The sequence below is a fragment of the Gymnogyps californianus genome, chromosome 7 (assembly GCF_018139145.2).
Source record: "Gymnogyps californianus isolate 813 chromosome 7, ASM1813914v2, whole genome shotgun sequence".
NCBI classification, from domain to species: domain Eukaryota; kingdom Metazoa; phylum Chordata; class Aves; order Accipitriformes; family Cathartidae; genus Gymnogyps; species Gymnogyps californianus.
The window spans coordinates 3687869-3711737 of NC_059477.1; the positions used below are offsets into that span (position 1 = coordinate 3687869).

Here is a 23869-nt window from a genome sequence, read left to right on the forward strand (position 1 = left end):
TTTGTGCATTTTAGCTTTTCTATGTAATGGGAACCTTTCGCACCTACAAGTAAGAAAGGCAGCACAGCAGAGAAAAGTGGTCTGTCTACTCCTTCAAAACTGAACTTGTCAGAGCAGAGATAAAATAGGTGAGAAAGGCTGTCTGTGTAGGAACATTACAGCAAGACTGAGACACATTCAAGCCAAAATTAAGGAAAGGATAAGAAACAGAATGCAATTCAAATGCCAGGGTATTAATCTAGGACTAAGAGGATCCAAATGAATGCCCAGACCCCCACTGTTTTATTGTCCTACCCGGGAATCATTTCCCTCTCTACATCACTACGTTCCCACCAGCAAAGTAGCAAAAAATGCAGTGAGCTCTCCATTTGTGCGCTTTGTTTCCACTGATGAAATGCCCTAAGTAAGAGCGAGGCATTAGATCTCAAATTTAACTTGGAGTTAATTGACTCAAATTGACTTAGAGTGAACTGAGAATACCTGAGTACCCTTGCTACCTCGGCAGTGAGAGGAGGTAACTGCATCCTCTTACCACGATAACGTGTCCTCATCGGCTTCAGGGCTCCGGCAATTTGTATAGCTTTAAGTCCTGTCTACAAGAAACTACGCCCAAAATTGCAATGCTGGATGATCAAACTAAATTCGTAGACATCAGATCCTATTCTATTCACACAAAAATAAGTGTCAAACACATCTACAAATTCTACTGTAAACCAACATTAACCAGCTTCATGACACTGAAAGTAAAAAAAAAAACCACCTATTTTTCTTTAAATCCATTTCTTCAGTTTATTATTAAAGATATCAAAGTGAAATCACTTACAATTACTACTAATCATTATAAGAAAAATCAAGACAAGGTGAAAAGCTTGGCTTGACTGCAGCCAATGGAGAAAAACAAATTTGCAGTGGTGAAACATTAATTTGCATTCTTGATGAAGCAAATAAGAGTATTAAACCAAAGGATCATCTTTGTTGTTGTCTGTTAAATCTTTCAGGTTATCTACCTATTTCAGCTTTGCAGACAGACATCTGTGAATTCTCAGACAATATGAAATAAACAGAATATTCAAAATATGTCCAAACCTGGTTTACTGCCTCTTCCTCCTATTAAATGTAATTCCTATTTATTTTTCAAGAGGGATTTCAGCTCACAGGTTCATGTGCTTAATGATACTAAAGAATCAAAAGCAGCTGTTGTTTTCTACAACAAGCACTGTAAGTACTTTGGAAGTTATAAAGGACTTATTTTTAGTTGAGTGATATGCTAATACCGCAGCAGTGTTAGATCAGTGCTTCACTGCAGTAATGCAAGAAACCCAGCTACCTACAGCTACAACAATTGTTAGATATCTTGTCCCTATAGATTTCACTGCTGGTGAGTATGTACCCCATCAGGTTCTTTTGGCCAGGAGCACTATTAAAAGTTGCTTCTGTTGTCGCAGCCAAATAAAACACAGTAAAAGCAATTGCCCAATCATCCAGGATAAATATCTGTAATCTAAGCACAAAATTAGAATGCCGGACCATAAGCTGACATAGTGGAGAGTACTACCTGATCAGAGAAGTCATGTAATAACCAGCATCCTTACGATATCCTCAGATGAGAAAACCCAGTGGGATGCTTGATTAAAGGGCTCCGGATAGACATGGCTGTTAAATTGTTCCTATGACACTCATAGAAAGCCTGATTTTTTTTCCACTGCTAAAAACCAGTACAAAATCTGCTGAAATTAATGTCAACGTTAACAACTGCTAACTCCAACGGACAGGGCTGGCCACACGACCGCGTACGTGTAAGAATGGCAGCTATGGTCAATCCATACACTCAACAGAAGGCTACGGGCTCAAAAGTAGTAACTTATTTGTAGCTTTTGCTGAGTAATAAAACATATTACATGGAAAGTGATTTGCAGGTTACATGGTAAATGTTTTACTATTGAAATAAAGCTCTTCCAAGACACCAGAAAAAAAAATATTCTGGCTTTATAGATTTTGTTACTGAATATTCACACTCCTGACAAGGTAGTCAGCACACGATGACAAGCTGAAATTTTCAGATAGTTTCCTCCCAAGTCTGCCAACACAGGGCTGGAATCCACAGAAAAGACCCACTCCCTGACAACACTTCATTTGGCAGCTGTAACCAACCCACTTCTCTCCATTTACTTTCCCAAAATGAACGCAAGGCTAAACAAGGTCATATCTGAAGTCAGCACCAGCATGGTGCTGGAAAGAGATGCTAGAAAAATTTGTTTATTGCTGATCTACCACTTTCTTATGCCATGTTCAACAGGTCATCAAATGAAATTTCATACTATTTTGACAAATATTCAATGTGCTATCCTCCCTTCACTGACGTGTGTGCAAACTTGGGTTCATAGCTAAGAACACAAACAAGCAAGATGCTGTCAGACATTATTCCTTTACGCTGAGCCAAGTGAGCCATCAGCCACCATACCCAAAAGCGCTGGCAGAGGCTCATGCTCCGGATGGAGAAGAGTGCAACTAAGGAATCACTGCCTTTAATCAAGAAATAGCCAGCATCACCAGCTACTCTACACAAGGTAGAAGATGTTTCTTGACTCTATTTTTTGACATGTTCATACCAAAATTCTCCTGCGTTGCTTCTGTGTGACAGGTGTGCCTGCATCTGTCTCTCCTCGAGTAATTTTAGAGCAGGAAGCTACTCTGTCTCAATAAATTACAAAATAAATCGGATGAAGGCAGAAATTCAAGCAAGCAGTACAGAGCTGTCAGTCATGAATTTGAGGTTACTGACAAGCACACAGCAGAAAACAGGCCGGTAATGTGACATACCAGATCTCATAACTCTCTGCACAATTAGCAAAATACCAGGCTACCTACAGCACGTTGGAGCTGGATATTATATTACATCCTTCCAGTAACAGCAAAGTTACATTTTGTTTTTATCTCCATTCATTTATGCAAGATTACATTAGGGTATGTTAACCCAGCATGCCACTAACAGCTTGCAATCCCTCTCCATACTGCGATCAGCCTTTGTTCTTGCATACAAGAGACAGGAATGAACAGCAGATAATCTGTATTCACACTTCATTGCACCCCTGGGTCTTGCAGGAATAGTTAATACATTTTCATGTGCCATGCTGAAACGGAGGAAGGACAGTTAGCTAATGCTATTTTGTGGAACAGCTGCTACAAAATCAATGCAAAACGAAAGATCCATCCTGAAAAACTCTGAACGGTCTCAATTCTTTTTTAATTGAAGGAGAAACTGAGAGGACCCAGCAGTTTGCACATTTAGATGCACAGTATGATTTACTTGTGTTTTCCAAGCTACTACTAAGTGTCAAACTCCAATCTGACCCTTCTGCCCTGCCAATAATTGATAAAGATGCTTTCCCAGTATTCTGAAGAGTCTGTCAAATAATGCTTTGATCGTCTACATTCTCCATTCGGTTGGCTTGACAGATGAAAGCCAGAGTTTATTATTAAAACATTTTCAGCTTTCAGTTTATTATACCGTTATGTTACTGGCCAGGATTTAGGGAACAAACTTTGAAAATTATACAAGAATGTGCCCATTTTTTAACCCCTTAAAAATAATTTAGTAAAACTTCAAAGCATCTAACAGTTGGATGTTTTCAGTGAGGGACTACAGCCTGGCATTCAACTAAGCAAAAGACAAGAAAGACACATCTTGGAAGATGGACTCTAATGTATTCTGACCTGCATAGGTAAGCTTGTAAAGCTAGCAGGAGAGAGGATCACAGAACCATACTGACCTTTTAAATCCCCACTTATGTCCCACAAGTAGCAAAAAGCCTGTGCAGCACTAGAAGAGGCAATAGTTGTGGACTCTGAACTCACAGAGCCCTCCACTTGCAAACATGCATGCTGTAGTGATGATTTCCAGATTGGACACAGGGTCATTGTAAATGCTTCCTTCTAAACATGAGTACCTAGCCAGATGTTTCCACAACACCTAGTGGGCTTCACTTGGACCATGTATGCAGGAAATGCTACTTAGTGAAAAAGCAGCGAGCGCAACACAGAATAGAATACCTACCAAGAAACACGACTGTCTCTCTAGCCAAGCTGCAAACTCAAAAATTTCCGCTTTAATCAAAAGCATTTCCACCCAACAGAACTGTCAAGGTTATTACAATGAAGTGTAAGAGATCATTTAGTGAGAAGGCTCTTCAGTAAAATCTGGTAGAAGGGACTGAAGAGCCTCCCACATCAAACAGAAGGAAGAGCCATGACGTCTAGTTAGATCTACTGCTTCCTCGTGGCAACTCTTCCAGTTGCTGCTGTGTGGGAAGAGTACTGCCAGCTCTGGGGAAGCTTTGACTTAGAGAAGCATCTCTTCTCCTCCCTGTCACTTGAAGCCTCAGGGAAGCAGTGCAAAGAAAAACCAGTCAGACTTCAGTATGCTACCTTCAGAAACAGGCAAAGCAAAGGTTTTCCCTCTGCACTGCATAATGTGACAACGCAAGTCACTTTTGCATGCTCCATCACTGCTCCCCACCATGTCCCCCTGCAGTTAAACAGGCAGGGTGCAGCTGAGAAACTGCTCCTTGTCACTTATGAGCATCTAGCACAACCAATCCCATGCATAGTTGCTCCTCTAGCACCAGCTCAAACACATTAATAACAATAAAATACATTTTTTTTTTAAAGACCACTGAAATGAACTTCAAGTAAATGTTTTCAAAATAATTCCTCTATTCTAAGGCTAATTGTCCAGCTGTCTTGAGCCATCACTAAACTTTAGGCATCTGAGCTTAAAAAATGAAAATAGTAATGATCAGAATTCTTCAAATATCATTAGCACTGTTTGCATACAAAACTTCATAGGGATAGGTTTGGGAAACTGGAAAAGTTTAACAAAGTTTATGGCTGTGATGGGAAACTGTTGGCAAGGGCAACAAGTTTGATAAAGAGGATTGGGCTAAAAATAATGCATCAGTGAATTAAATGAGCACTATTTTTTAAAAATTCCTTGGGGAAGGCATTAGAAAAAAAAACAGTTTGCCCTTAAAAACCTTTGGAGTGCATCGCCCGGACCCAATCCAATAAAGAAACAAGCATTCAGATAGAAACAGGATATAAACTTGGGTAATACAGAGCTGGTATTTGACTTTTGACCTACCCATATGCTTTTGACTATTTTGCAAAATAAAACTATTTCAACTGTTTTCAGTTTCTTCAAGGAACACTATCCATCAAAGGAACACAGCTATTTCACATAATTCAGAATTATCTGGAAAATAAAATGCTTGTTTAGAGCTATTTCTAGTGCTTTTTACCACAAATAGTATCTCTTCTGAAATGTACAGTGACAAGATGCAGCACCCGTGGACCACGAAATTTTATTTTATATAGTACAAATGTTTTATATTGAAATGTCTTTTACAGAATCTTGGACAATTTTGGTGAGTACTATCCAAACAAACTGTTTTGCACCCAAATTTGCCAACAGTCACTATAGATCAGTGGATAATATTTCTAATTCTTAGACAGATTTACTTCAAGATATTTAACTGCTAACAAATCAATCTAGCAAGCAGAAAATCCACTGAAGAACATCCACAGGAAATCTTTTGCTTCCAGCCACACAAACCCAATTGACGCAAAGGTGGAAGAAATGTTCTTGCAGGTCATTCAGTCTCCATTCGTAAATGGAACCACCAAAGAGGTGAACCAACCCAAATGCTTCAAGCAAGAAAAGTTAATGCACTAAATTAAGCATTCCCTACAATGGTCACGGTTACCTCTGCTCTTGGGCTCTGCAGCCTAAGTCTCAAATAACTAAGCCACTCTGTCCTTGAGTTTTACATAAAGCCAAAGATAAAAACCAAAAAAGCAGAGTCTAAGCAGTTTGGAGGTAAGAAAAAAAAGAAGAAAGTTATTTATTAGAATCCTCTTGCAGATGCTTCATTCATTTCCAACACAGATGTTAGCTAGTGTCTCAAGTGAAGGGCAATAGTTCACATTACTCAGTTGTTTCAATAAGCAAAGGTGTTGATCTGCATTGAAGACGCCGATCTGTCAAGGAGCCTGCGCTGGCTGGCAGCCACTGCCAGCTGCTCGTCCTGTTTCTGTGAAGTTTGGGATGGTTCTGGGGAAGTGGCAAGGGAAAAGACCTGATCTCTTCTCAACAGGAAGAATCACTGCAGGAGCTAAGTACTCAAATGTATATTCAAATGCTTTTGATATAAAAATGATAACAAAAAAGAGCAGCTATGTCAGAGAAACAGAGATGTTACTGTAAGATCAGTTAAATGAATTACTTTAAACCAGAAGACCTCAGGAAGAAATACAGATAATGAATTTTTTTCTTCCCAACTTCCAAGTTTTAATTCTATTTTGTGTTACTGTTTGTCTGCTTAGAGGATCCAACACATCTGCGACATGCTAGCATTTATATTGTGCTTTTCATTCAGATGCATCAAATAACATTTCAAACAGACTAATCTGATATATGAAATTACAGTAATAGAAGAAAACTAACTTCAAAGTCATCAATGACAAGAGATCAAGAAGAATCCAAATTTGAAGACACTAGTTTCAAATGCATTTCTTCAGCTACACAGAAAAATGGATTTTCAAGGTAGACTTAAATCTAAACATAATTATGCCCTTAATATGTATAAGCACAGAAATAAAAAGCCAGGAGGATAAAAGTACAGCTGGCCATGACATTATTTTGGAAGAGTCTTTAGAAGGATCAAATCTGAAATGATACACAGGCAGCGAGCTCTGGGACTTTTTAACTGTCTGAAGGCATTATCAGTCTGAGGACAAAATTACTCTGAACTTCAGCAGAGATGAAAGATCCCAAATCTGCCAGCTTCTGTATTTAGCACCCTGCAGGCTAGCTCAGAAAGGAAAGCACAGGGCTCCCGGTCTGTGTGGCAGATTGGTTTATAGTGTTTGATAAAATCTGAGGTGAGACAGGAGAACAGTAACCCCTCTCCACTTTGAGAACGTGCTTCACAAGCCAGACTTAGTAGTTTCTGATGTAAAAAAAACCAAAACCCACAAGCAAAAAAAACCTAGCAAGAATGAAATCACTCTTGGTGAAAATGAAGTTTTACAGTTGCAAGTTGTTGCTGGTTCTTGGCAGCTCCAGAACTAAAGAGGCTATGCTGGGTAACGACAATTTTTGATGCAGAGGGACAATTTGGGGGGAAATTCTACTTACTGTATTTCCAAAGGGATGCCTAAAGATATTCCACAGACATATCTGTATTTGTTTCTTACTTATGATCGTTACTTACAGGCAGACCTCTTGCTGACAACTTTCTCTTTCAATGACTTACCTGTTTTCAGAAGATACATTAATGCCCTCTCCAGAATCTGGCCCAGGCACTGGCATTTTGCCAGGTGCTGCTGGTTCTCGCCCAGTTGCCCAAGGAAGAGTTTGAGAAATTAAGATTATTCTATAAAAATCCTAAACTGTTTGCTATTTAAGGACTCAAAAAACTGCATGCAGTTATGAAAGGTTATAAAAGCTCTTCAGTGAAATATGTAGTCAGCAACTGTTCCTAATTATCAATGGAATTTCTAACGGAATTACATTAGTGCTCTCACTTGTAAAGACAAGAAGACAGTCCTCAAGTAATTCACGGAAAATGTTCATCCCAGAAGACTCATTAGAACAACCTCCAAAGACTGCAAGCAATTAAGAGGAGAGACTTTTTTTAAGCCTAGTTTCCTAAGGAACTGAGGCTATGTAGGGCAATTAAAATCCTAAGAAGCCGCCTTAAGAGGCAGCTCCAGACTCCATAACACCATGAACATTATAAATCCATCTCCACAAAAACAATCCTGAAATAAAAACCTTATTTTCTTCATTACCAAGAGAAGCCTTTAATAAAACAAAAAATAGCAAAAGCCAAGCAGTAACGTATTTTCTTGTGTAAAAAGAAAAGAAAAGAAAAAAGATTCAATAGCTGTCACAGCAGCATGCAAGTGACACAAGGAAAAGTCTGCCCCAACATCCCTCTTCCCCAAGAGCTTCTGGCCTCGCATATCGCTGGTGCCGGCACTGACTGTGTGATTTATCTGAGGGTGCAGTTCATGAAAATGCAGACCATTATCCCAGGTGAAATGAGGCTGGCAATACTATCCTTGATGTCTTCTGGAGGATTTTTGCTAGTGTGCTAGTATTACTGTGGTGAGGAATCAGAATGACATGATTTGAGCAGGACTAGAAGCCTCAACTGTAAGGATGATCTATTGAAAACTAAAGACCACAAGAACTACAAACTACAAAGACTACAGCCATAAGCACATCATGAATTGTCCAGAGTCATGTTTTACTGCAGTACGTTATATACAAATTCCAACTCTCCTAAATTTTTCCCTTAATATTCTTACAAATGTATAACCCCCCTCCCTCAGAATAAAAACACAATGTCTACAAACAACATCATAACAGCGAATAAAGCCACCTGAAGACAGATGGACTAGAAATACAGTCAGTGACAATCAGAGCTGCTAAAATTCGGCAGCTATAGTTAAAACCCATGCTTTCTAAAACCTGGGCCAGAACCAAACTCCCCCACGCAAACCTATGCAAAATAATTAATCATTAAAGTATCAAAACAACAGCTACAAGCTTTGCTACTGATCTAGCCATGGAAAAGGCAGGGAAACAATTAAAACTCCCTTTGTTGACAGCAGCAGAAGATAGCTAGGGGAAAAAAGGCAAAACCAAGACCCCTTTTACATAGGGTTGTTGTGCTGCATGTTCTTTAAAACCAGGCAGACAACTGGGAAATACAACGCAGGTACAGATCAGGACAGTCGGCACCTGGAGTGCCTGTTGGAAGCAGCATGCTGACTCCTCCGCATCCAGGAGCAACTGCGTGTTTCCAGCAATAATTACGTTGAGTCTGGCAACAACCCTCATTCCTCTGGCTGGGGCAAGCAAAGAGAGGGCCACAAAAGCATGGCATTAATGATCTTTTGATGCAATTGCCAGTTACCTGGAGGCAGTGAAGAGAGGTGACACCCCTACTGTTCAGTGCATTCCTGCACTCTATAATTGGAAATATACGTCGCTGCTTTCCAAGGAAGATGCAAATAAAATCAGGGTTCACTGAATTAAGTAAAAAGTCTGTGTTTAAGATGGATCCTGGGCAAACACACATTTATTCCGATTAGATTTCTCAGCTTTGGCACTTCAGAGCTGCTGGTAAAAGTCCCATGAAAGAAGACATGTTAGATCTTCACAAGGGGGAAAAAAAAAATCCCTCCCAGAGCGCTATCTATCTTACTCTTTCACAATGACACAGCAGGAAGCGTTCCCATGCACTGAATACTGACAGATGAGTTTCACTGAGAAGATGGAAAGATCGTGCAGGAAAATCACACAGGGTGATGTTACTCAGCTTCTCCTATTAAAACAACTCAAGACCGCATGGATGAACAAGTAAATGAGTGTTTGCTAATCTGCAGGATGACAAAAATTGCTTTAGCCTTTTAAATTGCACCGAATACAACAGGCGAATACAATTAAAATAGGACACAGCATTAGCATTCTTGATATGGCAGGCCTAAGTGAGAAAGAAAGCTAAGGAGTATTTGGAAAAAACGTTTCTACTTTAAGCCACATGAACAGTGTAATGAATTTTCCTGTTGTGTACTGCACATATGGATTTGAAATGTTTTTTTTGGCAAACACTACTAGGAAATATAAGGGCTTTTAAGGAACCCAGTGAATTGCAACGTCCTGAGGCAGTATCTCAAAACAACCATGACAGATGTATGTATGGAAAACATTTTCTAGATTTCGGCTAACAAATAGCAGACACAGTGCCCATAGCACCTATGGCTAAGAAATACACAAGTCCTGAACTACTAAGCTGATTCGGTTTTGTATTACAAAGTTATATACCTATTCTTTCAATATTCAGCCTACCTGGCTGCCACAGAAAGCAAATCAATAGAGCTCTACTTGTTCACTATACAAACCAGCAAATCCTACAATTTTTAGCACATCATTTTTAAGTGAGTAGTCATTAAAACTTAAACACTTGCTCATTGCTTAGGAATCCATGGAATTGATCTGATTGACAATTAATGGCTCTCGTCATCCACATAATTACTGACAGGCTGACTTCTCCGCTAAATCCAAAGTGGTCCCAGCTAATTAACTAGTAAGCAGTTCTTTAAATTCAATAAGAAAACACATACTACCAAACTGATGAGATTGTATCAGTGTGAGAAGACTGAATGTTGGGAAACACCTTGCTTAGTTTACATAGAGACATCAATCATCTTTTTATTTTGATTTATTGAGCTCTAAACCAAGAGAGGATGGCTGCTTATCTTCCAGTGATTGTGACCTAACTGCAGCGCAATGTTCCTGGGCACCAGGAATGTTCCAAAAAGTAACACTACAAAAATGAACAATGCAAACTTTCCCTAAGCTGGAAACAATTACGAGTTAAACGAAGGCAGAGGGGGAAGAGTGAAGGGAAACTACAATTTTATCTGAATGCTTTATTAAATGCTGAAAGCCACAGTCAATAAGCTTGCAAGAAGGTTTCAGTTTAAAAACTGGCTGAGTGTGGAAATTGGCAACAGATCTACAGAAATACGGTCACTAAAGAGGATGCAGTCAACATGCCGGAGGGGAAATCCACCCTCCAGAGAGACCTGTGTGGGCTGGAGGAAAGGCCAACAGCAACCTCAGGAGGCCCAGCACGGCCAAATGCGAAGCCCTGCCTCTGGGACACGCTCAGCCCCGGCATGGGAACAGTCCCAGATGCCGTGCTGGGGACAGCACTGCTGGGAAGGCCTCGGGGCGAGGAGAGGCTGAGGGAACAGGGCTTGTTGGTGGACAGAAGGTGGCTTTGGGGGGGACTTAAAAGCAGCCCCCCAATACTGACGAGGAGGTTACCGAGAGGACAGAGCCTTCTCGGAGGTGTGCAACAGGAGAACATGAGATTGAGCTCATAAGCTGAAAGGGGGGACATCTGACTGCGTACATGGAAAAAGATTACCATGTGGGTAACTAAGCTTTGGAGCATCCCACATCACTTGATGACAATCATAAGATAAACTCACGATTGGTAAAACTGAAGCCTTACAAAATTGACCGCAATGACGAGGAAATCACTTGAACAGTACCATTTAATGCAAGACAAATACAGGGGTCCTATCTCTGCACAATTAATTAAAACTCACACAAGGAGGCAGACAGCATCCTCTGTCACTGAAAAGGTCTTTTGATGAAAATAACCAATTACAACACAGGTCTCTAGATCACTTCTGTAGCTGATAAGAAGGTAGTTTTTGGATACATAAATAGAGGGCTAGCAAGTCTGAACATTGAGATAATCTTTGTCTAGCATTTGTGAAAATGGACGTTGATGACTCTGCCCAAATTTCTTGTACAGCCTTCCAAAAAGTTACTGACATCTTGCAAAGCGTGTGGGGAAGAACTGTGGAATTACTAAAGCTGCATAAACAATCATATATACTTTAAAAAATAATTCATGTAAAAGTGACTTGATGATCACTGGCTGAAGGAAGCTGGAAGGGAAGAAGTTCAGTAACTGACAGCTCCTTCCTCAAGCTGAAGGAGGCTCCTGAGGGCTGGAAGCTGAAGCTGCACTAACTCAGATCTCAGATAAGACACAGGGTTTTTTAAAGCAATTAATTGAACAACTTGAGCTCTGAATTTTGTATCATTTTTACATCTGAGAACAAGGCTGCTTTCCCAAAAGCTACAACTATGTGCTCAGGTATAAGCCACAGATTTAATGCAAAAATGAAGAGGTCCCTTATGCAGGAAGAGATGATAACTGTGCCTTCTAACCTGATCTGCAACACAAACATTCACAGCACAACTGTCTTCCAAGAATCAATAACAAGGACTTGATATCTATGATGTGACTTCTTCCAGCAGCTGCAAGGCGGCAGTCATTTTTGATGACTTAATACCAGCCTACAGAACTGAACAAACTCCAGTCTCACATTTTCAATAACCAGAGGCAGGCTTCAGATTAGCTGTTAACCTCTCGGGCAGCCACACTTAGCCTAGAATGTCAGCAAATGGGTCCCAGGATTTCAAATCTGAAGTGACATCAGTGAAATACTGAGTCATCTTCTCCAGGAGAACCACAGAAGACAGCTCGAGGTACGTTTGTTTTGGCTGTTACAAGCCATATACTCCCACACTGTCAAATGACCAAACGCATTCTGTTACAGTATCTGTTAGACACAGATGTTTGTATACAAAACTATTTGTATATAGATCTATTTGCACATCTGTTTGTATACAGATTGTGCATGCGGGTATATTACATATACACTATTTGTATAATTGTATTACACACATAAAAATGTCTCAGGGAAAATTCATTAGCATTCCCATATTAATCATATCGTGCATTTCAAGTATTTTCTTAAGAGACAGGACAGGACCACAGCACTTTGACTTCACAACAAAGTGCTTATACCCTACATGACATCTATGCCCGAGAGACAAAAAAACCCCAACAACCTAACTCACACTGCAATTGCATCCTTTGAGGCTAATTGTAAAAGCAGACATTTCTCTCCCTTGCATAATTTATTCTCTCCAAACAGGCATCGTTGGTTTTGTCTTGATGTTGCTGTCAGACATACTACGGAAAATCCAGCACTACCTGGTGCTGTCGCTACCAATTAAATACCTAAACTGAATTCAGATAAGCTCCCAAAAAAAGTTAACATGCCAGAATATGAATTTTACAGATGCCTGTGAGGAGACTACTCAGAGTTTACTAAATAAAAAACGTTTTTTTCCAAAAATATTTTTAATTTAGAAGACTGTCAAAAAACCCACTCAATTTCCCTTTCACTTCTTCCACAGCGGCTCTTACCTGAAAAAAAACCTCTCCATGCTATTAGTGTAGCAGTACGTATTTTGAGTGCTCACCTCTGCATTTTTGAGGGAGTTGTGTTTTTAAAAGCAGGTAACATTCTTCCTTTCTGTGGATTCCCAATTTCTGAATGAGGTTGAGATGCAGGATAGCAATTTCTTAGAATTTCATCACTCTTTGGGAAGCAGACATTATTGTCTGGCTGGTCTGAGGTCTAATAATTTACCTGATGCACTGGTAAGGCTCACCTATCCCAGGCTCAGCACATCTGACAGAAGACTGTACTAGCACTATGGGAGCATCTTCACTACGCTGGTTTTGTTTCTCGGGCTGTATCCCCTCTGTGACTACTTTCAGTGTTTTATGGCTTGGAAGGCTTCCTGGCACTCTTTGCCGAAATGATATAACAAAACCGTTTAAAAACCCTCTTCCATAGTAGGTGTCTACTAAATTTTTCTCACCTTAGGCTTACAGTTTCGTCCCAGCCCTGCAAACACTGACAAATACCAGAATAGCTACAAGATCTCACTAAACGAGACAATAGCTAGAAAGATGAACTTGCAATCCTGACATTTCCTCTTGAAAAAATGAGAGAAATTAGGTGCACTGCCTGACTTTGCATTTTAAATGAACTCTTCAAATCAACATTTACCTGGAAACTTTCTTCAATCTTTAAGGTCAACTTCAACAAAAGTATCGGAAGAGTTTAATTAAAACAAGAGATCTTGAACATGCCAAGTGTAACTTTTATATGCTTGAGGGATGCATCTATATAATGTAACGTGACACAACTTCAGATATCCATACAAGGGGGAAGTTAGTACTTTGTTCACCTCTACCTCCATGCTCAATCTCAGCGCAGAGGTACATCTCACAGATGTTCATCAGGCCACTAATCAATACCATGTTATCTTTTTGCAGGCCTTTTAAGGTAAAGGCTACTCACATAACTGCGCCAAACCAATTCACTATTATTTGCTGCACAGAACATGTACAACTTCAGGGAAAATCTCAGAAACGAGAAGGAAAAGATCATCTATTTTGGGCATATGACTACATTATGGTCAACAATTCTAGCATATGGTGAGTAACACTACTGTGTTGAGTTTACTTTCCCAGATGAAGCACATTTTGTTTGAATAACTGGTTGCTGATACAATTAGTCACTCGACTGCCTGAAGTACCAGCTCAAATGCTTTAAAAGGACTGACTGGGAATCACTGAGTACAGTATGTGTATTTGTTTAGGAACAACATGCTTTAAATAAACCGCTGACTCACCTTGTCGCGCAAATGATGCTCTGCAGCCTCAATATTCAGAGGATCATCAAAATTCAAAAGATCCTGGAAAAGAAACAGAGAACATTATAGAGTTCCCACTCACTGCATCATACAAGGAATCCAAAGCCCTAATGAACAAGATAATGAAACAAAGCAAACAAGACTAGCAAGTGTAGTGCCATTTTCTCACTCCCTTGATAGGTATCCCTGCCAAAGGTAGATGCAAATGAGTTGGATGATTGCAAACCAAATCACAAGTCAAGTAAAGGGCAACAGCAGCAAGGCATTCGACCCTATCTGGTGGCACGCCACACACCGCCTCGTGACACTTCCCTCTGGCAGTGACACATTTCTATTTGAAAACTGAAACAGTTTTAAATCAAATTTTGAAGGAACATTCAAAGTTTCAGTAGGCTCAATTCCTGTTGATTTTTGTTCAAGGGTAAAGTAAACCCTTAAAAAAACCCCTGCAAACAGCCTGGTGATAAAGCAGGAAGAGCTTCCTTAATACCATCTCCATAGCAAAGCAATTTAATTTCCTCTGTGAAGAAACTACATAACCTGGAGCTTGACAGACAGGAAAGTCTTAGTGCAATAGGAAAAACAGGGCCAAGAGGAAAGGGAGTGCAAAGACCCCAAGAGCTAAGGGCACGTGGGGCCAGGGAGCAGAAATAATCAAAATAAGTCTCAGGTCTGTCAGTTTAATCTCAATAAATATTAACTTCAGAAGGAGAAAGGGTCTAGGGTTAAAACCAAAGGAAACCAAGATGCTGATAAAAGGGGAATTATCATAAAAAAATAACATTGAATCACAAACCCCTGTATTCTGCCTGCAGCCCACACCACTTTCCCCAGTTTAAGGTTAGCCTGTGACAGCAGCAAAATGCCATCGTTTCACAAGTATGAAAGGCTCGTGTCACTCTCCCACTCGTTTTCAAGCAGCAAGTCTCCCATTTCATTCAAACCAGGACAGCAATCCACCTCATTCTCACTCACTTTCTTCAAGAAAACCCCAAAAGAATCTGCAAGGCCAGTACGATCCAGTGCCAGCTTTTCAAAGCCTAATATTTATAAGAAGTTGGGTGTGAGGGAAATCCAAGAGGCAAGCTGGGAAGCATGGCTCTTACTGGCCATGACAAATCCCCGTGGTCTCCAATGCGTGACCATCAGTCTCTGCAGCTGTTTGCCTAATGGATTATTTTTACGTGCAGTTCTGCCTCTGAAGGCACTCCTTTGTACCTCCAGTGGATTTCGCTTTCTTCCAGTTACTTAGCATGCAGTGGGAGACTAACTGTGAAATGCAATTACTCTTTGTTGAAAAGGCAAATGCTCTCCAATCTTCTAAATCAACTTACCAAAGAAGCTGTCGAAACAAATCAAGCCTTTGGATGCCAGGAAAGCTTAGGAGATTGTAGCCAGTCACTGGCTTGGTCTATGCTAGAGGTTTTAGAAATGCACCATGATCCTGGTGATAGTGCTGGGAGTACAGTCACTGCTCTGCCCCTCCTCCTGCAGGCAGCAGTGGAAGGAATTTCTCTCTCCGAAAACAGGCTGGGGCTAGTGAAGCCCACAGCGATGCTCCTCATCCAAAGCTTTTCACAGCCTCCTCTGTACACCCTAGAGTGGCTGGGGTAGTTCTCTCCAGAGTTGATGACAAACATGTCAATCAAGTTAGTGCCTTTCTTTGCTTTCTCCTGACCTTCCTACCCAGCAGCAATGGCTGTGGAAGGGGACCATAATCCTGGACTCCCTAAAAGAGGCAGCTTTTGTACAATAAAGACTTAGCCTCTCTCCACTTTTAGGGCAAAAGTAGCTGTTGCATCCTGCCTGCCTCTCGCAGCTTCCTGCCCTCTCCTCCGTTTTCAAGTTGCTCCTGTAATTACGAGGCACAGGCTTCTTGCTCCTGTCAATCTAAGGAAAAAGGGGCAAATGGGATCTCTGAACAAAATCATATCATTTTGGTGGCAAGTCAGGGTTTATGCAAATTCTGCGGGTGGGTACCAAGGCCCTTGAACAGGAATATAAGTGTTCAAAACAGGAATGACACTGCAGGGCAGTCATTAATTCCTAAATATAATTTTTCAAAAACGTAACACCAACAAAATTCCTTCTCAGAGCAATATGAATTTCTATTTCCTGCAAACCAGCAGAAGGAATTTCATACTGTGTGGAAGATACCAAGTAACTTGTTACCAAAATATCCCATAATGGATTCGTAACCAAAAGTAAAAACGACGTACAAAAAAGCTGGCATCAGACTGTCTGTATGAGTCTTGCAGTTATACAAACAGAAACACAAACTGAATTCATACTTGTACAACACCCACTGAAGCCAAAGGAAATAACGACCTTAAGTTTAAGAGGTAACAGATGGGGTTCACATCAGGTGATGCTGAAACCAAACCAGGCAGGAAAAAGGAAAGTGGATATGCAAAATATTCATTTACTTACAGTAAATAAAGAGTTTAACCCCCAGACAACATCCTGCAAAGGAAAAGCACAGTCAGTTAGGCATGCATTTCAGGTGTTTTGAACACATTCACATACTTTATTTTTCTATTAATCCATGAAATTACTGGAAATCAAATCTAGATTAAGGGTGATGTTTTACTATTGAATCAAAATATTGAAAAAGCTTTCCCATTTCATGGATGCTTGATATTTAGAAGTCACCAAAAAAACAAATACTGCACATTCAAATACAAGTTCAGCTCTTTCTGTGTGTATAGGAGCCTTATTTCTGTTGCTTCTCTGCTCAAGGAGAGGAATAATACCTTAGTATATGCCACCAACTGACTGCACTGCTTAGTTCAAAGGGTGGGTATAAAACTTAGTTCAGCAATCCATTCTTAAAATTAAAAAATTAAAATGGTGTCAGACAAATATTTGAAACTGTGTCAAAATGTGAGAGAAAAGACATTTAGGTGTAGTATGAGTACAGAGAAATACCATTCTTATATAAGCATGTGTCTCAAATCATTTTACTGCCTTTAAGCATCTATTTAAACACAGCTGAATAGAGAGGGTTTGCAATTCCTGCAAACAGGAAGCTTCAGGGGAATCTGCCTCCAAATGGTGTCATCAAACACAGCTTATTTTGGGGTGGGCATCTCCAAAAGGGTTCTACTAGCACTGACCTCAGAGTCCACATCCCCCATTTACAGCCTTCAAAGACTAAGAAAATGCACAAGATCCAAATATTACAGAAAGGAACCTAAAAGGATCACTTATGACCAACTCTGAGGCTATGTTTTTCTACCTAGAGGAAAGATCATTTGCTTTAGCAGCAACATAACTAAGCTACCCTACTGCAAAATCTCACTGAAGTCTGGGCTCTGGAGCTCACACCTACCAGACAATTAAGATCAGCATTGCACCTCCTGCCCTTACAGCCTGCTAGGACTTGACTGCCTACCCATGAAAACCACACTGCCTGATTTCCACTAGCAGGACAAACACTGCACATTAATCATTTCATGGCTAAAATGTACCTTTCACAATAAAGATAAAGCCTCAAAGTAAAAACTTCCCATCCATAGCAAAGAACTTCAATGAACGAGCATATTTCAGCTTGTTTCCTGTTCTGGGCCCTCTGCTGAGAGTGGTGGACCACAGAAATCCATATCCCTTAAGGACACTATCCAATTATGTCCTAATGAAAAAGACACAGTGTCAGCATTATCCGGACAACAACCTCTCACGATCCAATTTTCCTTTGCTCTTGCACAACCAACCTACTCAGTTTATCTGTTTTTAATAACGTGAATCTGCCCAGCAAAGCTGATATTGTCAGACACAGTTTTCAGTTTCAGCATCTTCTCCTAATGGAGCTTCTGAAATCATCAGGTGCGGCAAATACAGCAACTCTTTCAAATGTACTCATCATCTTCAGTGGCAGCACAGACACACAAACTGCAAAAAAGGACACACCCGAGACACCTAAGAATTACAGTTATCCATACATTTTAAGACTATAGTGCTGAGCAGTCATCCCCACTCCCAAACAACCATACTGTCAGTTCCTCAGCAAGTATGAGAAAATGGACTATTTCAAATAATGGATGAAAAGTCATCGTTCTACCCTTTATTTAAGTTCTGTGCTTGTTCAGCTACAACTACTGTCACAGAAACCGGGCACAGCAGAGGTTAGCAAAACATGGTATTAAGGAAACCTGTATTAAGCAATCCTGGGGATAAACTATTTGTAGAGTACAGTGGTGCTAGAGAAAAAATAAGCCGAAGTCACTGATTAAAGGAGGATTTCAGTGGTGTGGAGTGCCTGGAGAGTAGAAACAGTCACGAAGATCTCCGCTTCCACTACGCTCTCCTGCATTCAGGCATGAGAGGGTGCGCAGCACAGCACAGGCTGCCACGGTGTCACCGCTCTTGGGGTCTGCTCCGCTCCAGTGCGCCTACGTACGCTGCCCGTGGCATGGATGTAGCCTGAGGACTGACTGATGCAGGGCGGGTAACCAGGGGCGGCTGCGAGTGCCTCTGTCTCCAGCCAGCCACTCTGCTCCAGCAGATGCTCTGAGCCCTGAAGGTCAGGAGCCCCTTCCAGTGCTGCCCTCAAAGGCTGTATTGTCCTTCAGGGAGGTAGAGTGAATGCCTTGGGGGCATTAAGAATTTCTTGCATCCGATTTTAACCCACTGTGTGTTTCCCACAACCTTTGATAATGGGACCTTACTAAAGCATGGTAATTTGCTTTCTTCCACTTGAAGAAGCAGGAATGAATTAAGTTTTTAAGGGTCATCTTTCATCTACACCATGTGACAGCAGACTGTAGCTGGAGAATGTGATGCAGAATTACAATACTGAGTGTTAAAAACATCCTAAAGAGGTACGAGGAGCTCACACTAGCACACTGGGGTCTGTCCATTTCTAAATCCTGCCTCAACGCCAAAACGGCATTCACACGGTTGCAAGCTGTTCACAACTGTTCAACCACTTACCAGCATGGCTAAAAAGAAACAAATAAAAAAGCAACTCAGTCACATTGATTCTGAAATCCTGAAGAGCTCACCTTCTCTTTACATTTAACAGTGCTGAAGCCCCCAGTCTCCCAGAGCCTCCCCACCAGGACACCTGCAGATTGTCTCTCCAGACAGAACACCTTCTCCTCCAATACAAGCAGCGACAAGCCATACCTTACACAAGTAAATGTTGCAACTCAAAACAGAAATGTAAATTATATCAAATTATTTTCCCATTCTGTAAACACCTGCTTTTGAAGTTTACCTAAATTGCTCCTAAATTCTCATTTGCTGAATCCTGGTTTTAAGCCTTTGGGACGCTTGACTCATTCAGGCTGGCTTTGTACAGAGTTATATAAAAAAAAAAACCCCAACCACAAAAAACCCCAGCAAAAACCTCTGTAAGGCTGTGAGTTTTCAGAGTGCTGTATATTTTCACAGCCATTCTATACACCAAAAAGCATAAAAGGATTATTATTATTATTACTGAATAACTTATGTGTGAAATTCTTAATATCATTTCTGATGTTTCCACCTATTCAAGTTTTATGATTTGCTGGACTCATTTTATACCCTTGCATGGCTCCATAAAAAATAATGCTAAATTACTACCAGAGGGCAACACTTTTTGTAATGACTTTGAGGCTAGCCTGGATTTAAATCTAGGATATTGAGAAAGGGAAGTGGGATGGAACAGATGAGCAAGAGTGAAGCAAGTACTTCACAGCTGAAAAACGTGACACTGTTGCATTGCAAAAATAATCAGTTTGCATTATTGACTTCAGCAGAGCTGCTTGCTGCATGCAGATAAGTGCTTGCCTGAACACTTGCTTCACGTTTTCCTGATGAACTAAAAGGATTTGCAAGCCACCAAAGATCCTGTCAGATTTAACAGTTCGAAAACTTCTGTTTTCTTTTAATGTAATAAAGCATCATCCCTGGCTTCAAACATTTACTGAACTTCTGGCCTAAATACTCTGAAAACAGAAAGTTAACCCTATGTACAAGAATTTTTAAAGGTTATCTTCACATGTAGGAGCAGGGCAGATGTCGCCTTAAAATGTTAATAATGCACACCTTTATGCTGCTCCACTTCAACGAGAGAATCTACTTGCAAAAGGAGAATCAGACATATGGATCTGCCTGTTCACATGCCAAATACCTGACAAGGCTGTGTCCTTTACAATGCCTCTTTTTGTCTACTTTCTTCTACAGGCTTAACATCAAAGTTACAGAGTACAAGTACACCCGCTACTGAGGGGTAACCTCAGAGCAAAACCAAGGACCTCTTGCGCTTTTCGTAACGAAGTGGCACGGTCTGCTCAGGACGGACCCAGCAGAAAAGGCTGCAGAATCCCCCAAACCGCTTTATCTGGTTTCTGCTTCAGCTGTGCCCAGGCAGGCACCCTCCGTGTCCCCCTGGTCTCCCGGAGGCTTTGCATCAGCACAGATGTCACCCACAAGGTCAGACGCCTTCGCGAGCCAACTGCAGGTCTCAGGTAAGCAAGAGTTTTTAATTCCCCTCTACTATGTCAGTTCAGAAGATTCAAGTATCATACTTGAACTAAAGAGCGGTACCTGGTTAAATCCATAGTGGAAGAGGGGATAATGAAGAAAACATGCTTTGCTCCTTGGCACTGTCACTATTTTGAGCTCAAGCACGGGGAAGTCAACACAAGCAAGTCAGGAGATCAACAGGCTGTTATAAATAACACTTTATAATCACCTCTTTTCGTTCTGGAGTATTTTTGTGTTGCATGTGAGTGAAAAGTTACATTAAACCCCTGCCCACAGATTTATTTACAGCATGCCAAATGAGGAAAAAAAATCTGCCACTGCAGCAATGTTTAAAGTTCAAGAACAATGAATCAAAATCCTAAATACAGCTTTTGAAATAGCCTCTCCTGAGGTTAGAGAGTCTCAAAGCATGGCATTTGTACAAGGTCCTAATTCAGTTAGTCACCAAATCTTCCCAAGTGGCAGTTCTCACAACTACTTCACAAAAGCAATGCCATTGAAACCATGTCACAGACAAGTGTTTAGCTATGCTTACCGATGTTTGGAAATACAACCACACAGCACTTCTTTTGAAGAGAGAGTAAACACATAAATTGTAAATCAAGATTTTCCTTTAACAGGCAAAGTGTATTTAATACATTAATTTAAGCGGAGAACAAGCCAGACAAAAGCAGCTAATGAACTTCCAATCAAAGAAACATCTTTAGAGATCCAAGGAGCAAGGAGATCTAATAGACTGATTAAATTAAAGCTTGTTAAACCATTTTTTATAAACAAACAATTTAACCCATTCAGATCAATGAAAGGAGCAGCAGTCACTTATACAAGCAGATGTCTGAAGGAATTTTTAATTTTTTTTTTTTTTTTTAAAACAAACTGAAGCAGTAATTCCAATAAAACAAGTGCCAAGCTTTGTACATCACAGTTTGGAAAAGGGCTTGAAATTACACCTGAAAACTCAGCATGCTGAAAGTCAGGCCACTGCATGGCTGTCTCCTGGGGCAGCTCTCTGCTGTCCTGTCTGCCTATGCGCCAGCTCAGGATGGTTTTCTACTTCCATTCACCTTCTTCCATTGTCTCTTACAAACAAGCCCAGCTTCTTTCTCTCTTCATTGCAGCCTAGAAACCCAAGCACCCTTCATCCCACCCAGCCCCACCTTCCCCAGGCTTTGTTGGACTTCTCTTTCTGCCTCCTCAACATGCCCCCACAAACATCTCGGATTTCCCCCCAAGGACTAACTACCTGTCTGCAACCACTACAATGTAACCAACGGCACAAAACTTATCATTGTTCCAAGGGGTTAAAAAAAAAAAAAAAAGTATGTTTTCATGCCAGAGATGGTAGGCACTTTTTAGCTTACGAAAAAACTGCTTCCCTCCTAAGCAGTCTTCTCCCAAATAAAAAGTCCTCTTTTACGTTTCCTCTCCCTGTCCTGCTCCTTTCTAATCTTGCATGTAACACTGCTACAGCACCTTGCAAAATTCCTGTAGCAGGTAAAACACTGTTTCCACCTGGAATAAGGTGATGAAGAGAACCTCAGCTTTCTTTAATCAACCACAAAGGCCATCTCAATTCTCATGTGCCTGCAACCCCAGCTCAGGCTTCCCACCCAAACACAACAACAGTAGTTTAGAGGGCTTCGGGTAATTTAAATGGCATAAACTGCTCCAGTTAGCAAACACAAAAAAAGGAGGAAGGCTGGAAAACGATTTCTTCTGTGCTCAAATATCCTAGAGGGAAGAAAACAGGAACAATTATAGTCTGTTCCTCTCCCAGACGAAGACAGTTGTGAATTGCCAAGTATGCAGGAACACTCATCTAAAATCCCTTACTTTTGTTACTGACTCCTTGACATTTGTCCCCAAGGTTACTTCAGAGCAAGCAGATAATCTTTTATAAATTGTTCCCAGGGGAATTCTGTGATAGCTTCTTAATGAACTACACTACAGCGATTACGAACACTAAAGCGATCGCCCTCCGGAGACCAGTCTACTCAACTGATTAAAGCTGACACAAATTGCATATTCAGAAATCAACAATTTGGGGAAAACAAGCATGGTTTAATTAGACTTACTAATGTACTGCACTGTTTTACTGACTCACTCTAAAAACATGCTAGTAATAACAGCTATTGTATTTAAACCAAAGATTTAGCTTTGCCAGAAGCCAATAAATAGAGAAAAAGAAAATTTTTGCAAATATTTTATGAAGCAAAGGTTCATGCAAGACATTGATTTGTGTAAGTATTTTCACTGGTCTGGGCATGTACAGAGGGAAAAAAATAAAATCACTCCTTACAAAACTAATAAAGCTGATTTATAAAATCAAAAGACCACACAATGCATCCTTACAGAAAAACTTCCTGAAGCTTATTTTAAGAAAAATAGAATAATGTCAGATCTACATAGAAGATTGTATTCAGTGGCTTATAGCTTCCCTTTACCAAATACTGGGTCTGAAGTTTTTTTGTCTGCTGCTTATTCAATTTTCAGAGGTGGAGAAGGCAGGCAAAGAAATGAAAGGAGTAACAACGGGCATTTTAAGCACCTTAGAGAGCAAAGGTATGGAAGAAACATAAATCCTTTGCACTGCACTTTTCTTTAGATGACTTCCTCTACAGAGGGAGACTTGAACCATTGAAAAGTACCTTGTGGTAAAGCTGTGCCTTTCACAACAGCTACAAAGACCTATCTAAATTGTGATCAACAAGGACATTCAGAAACCCCTTTGACTGTAACAACTAAATCTCCCTCGCTTGGTTTTCACTGAACACGCACAGGCTCTCCCCAGTCCCCGGTGCCCGTCAGAGCCGCAATGGATGGCCCAGCCCTCGTGAGAACCACCTCGGACCAGGGGCTTGCACAGCGAGCAGGGCACCGATGAGCAGGTCGGTGTTCGGTTCAGAGCGGCAGTGCCATCTGGAAGCTGGATCACCACCTGTCCCTACTGTCCACGGGGTCAGAGCAGTTGTGGTGCATGCAAAAGAAACTTCTGGATAAAGTCAGGCCAGACATCCTGTTGCAGATGCATGCCACATGGGCTCCAGCACCAAGCAGGGACATAGAGATCTGGAGCAACAAAGAGCACACCACCCTCCAAACCATACCAAAAAAGGCTCTGAACCACTGGGAGGTCCTACAACACCCTGAAGTACTTCTTACATTATGGAAAGAAACAAACAGCACATGTCCTTTCATGTTTGCTGACAACCAACAGTCCTCAAA

At 40.8% G+C, this 23869-nt stretch overlaps 1 protein-coding gene across 1 annotated transcript in view; it reads right to left on the reverse strand.

The window, feature by feature from the left end:
* Positions 1 to 23869, reverse strand: part of UBE2F (ubiquitin conjugating enzyme E2 F (putative)) — an 87521-nt gene that overhangs the window by 15580 nt on the left and 48072 nt on the right. The window contains exons 8-9 of the mRNA XM_050900263.1: positions 16604 to 16636; positions 14153 to 14215 (exon numbers count right to left, since the gene is read on the reverse strand). Coding sequence (XP_050756220.1) covers positions 14153 to 14215; positions 16604 to 16636 — 96 coding nt within the window. The remainder of the gene's footprint in view (positions 1 to 14152; positions 14216 to 16603; positions 16637 to 23869) is intronic.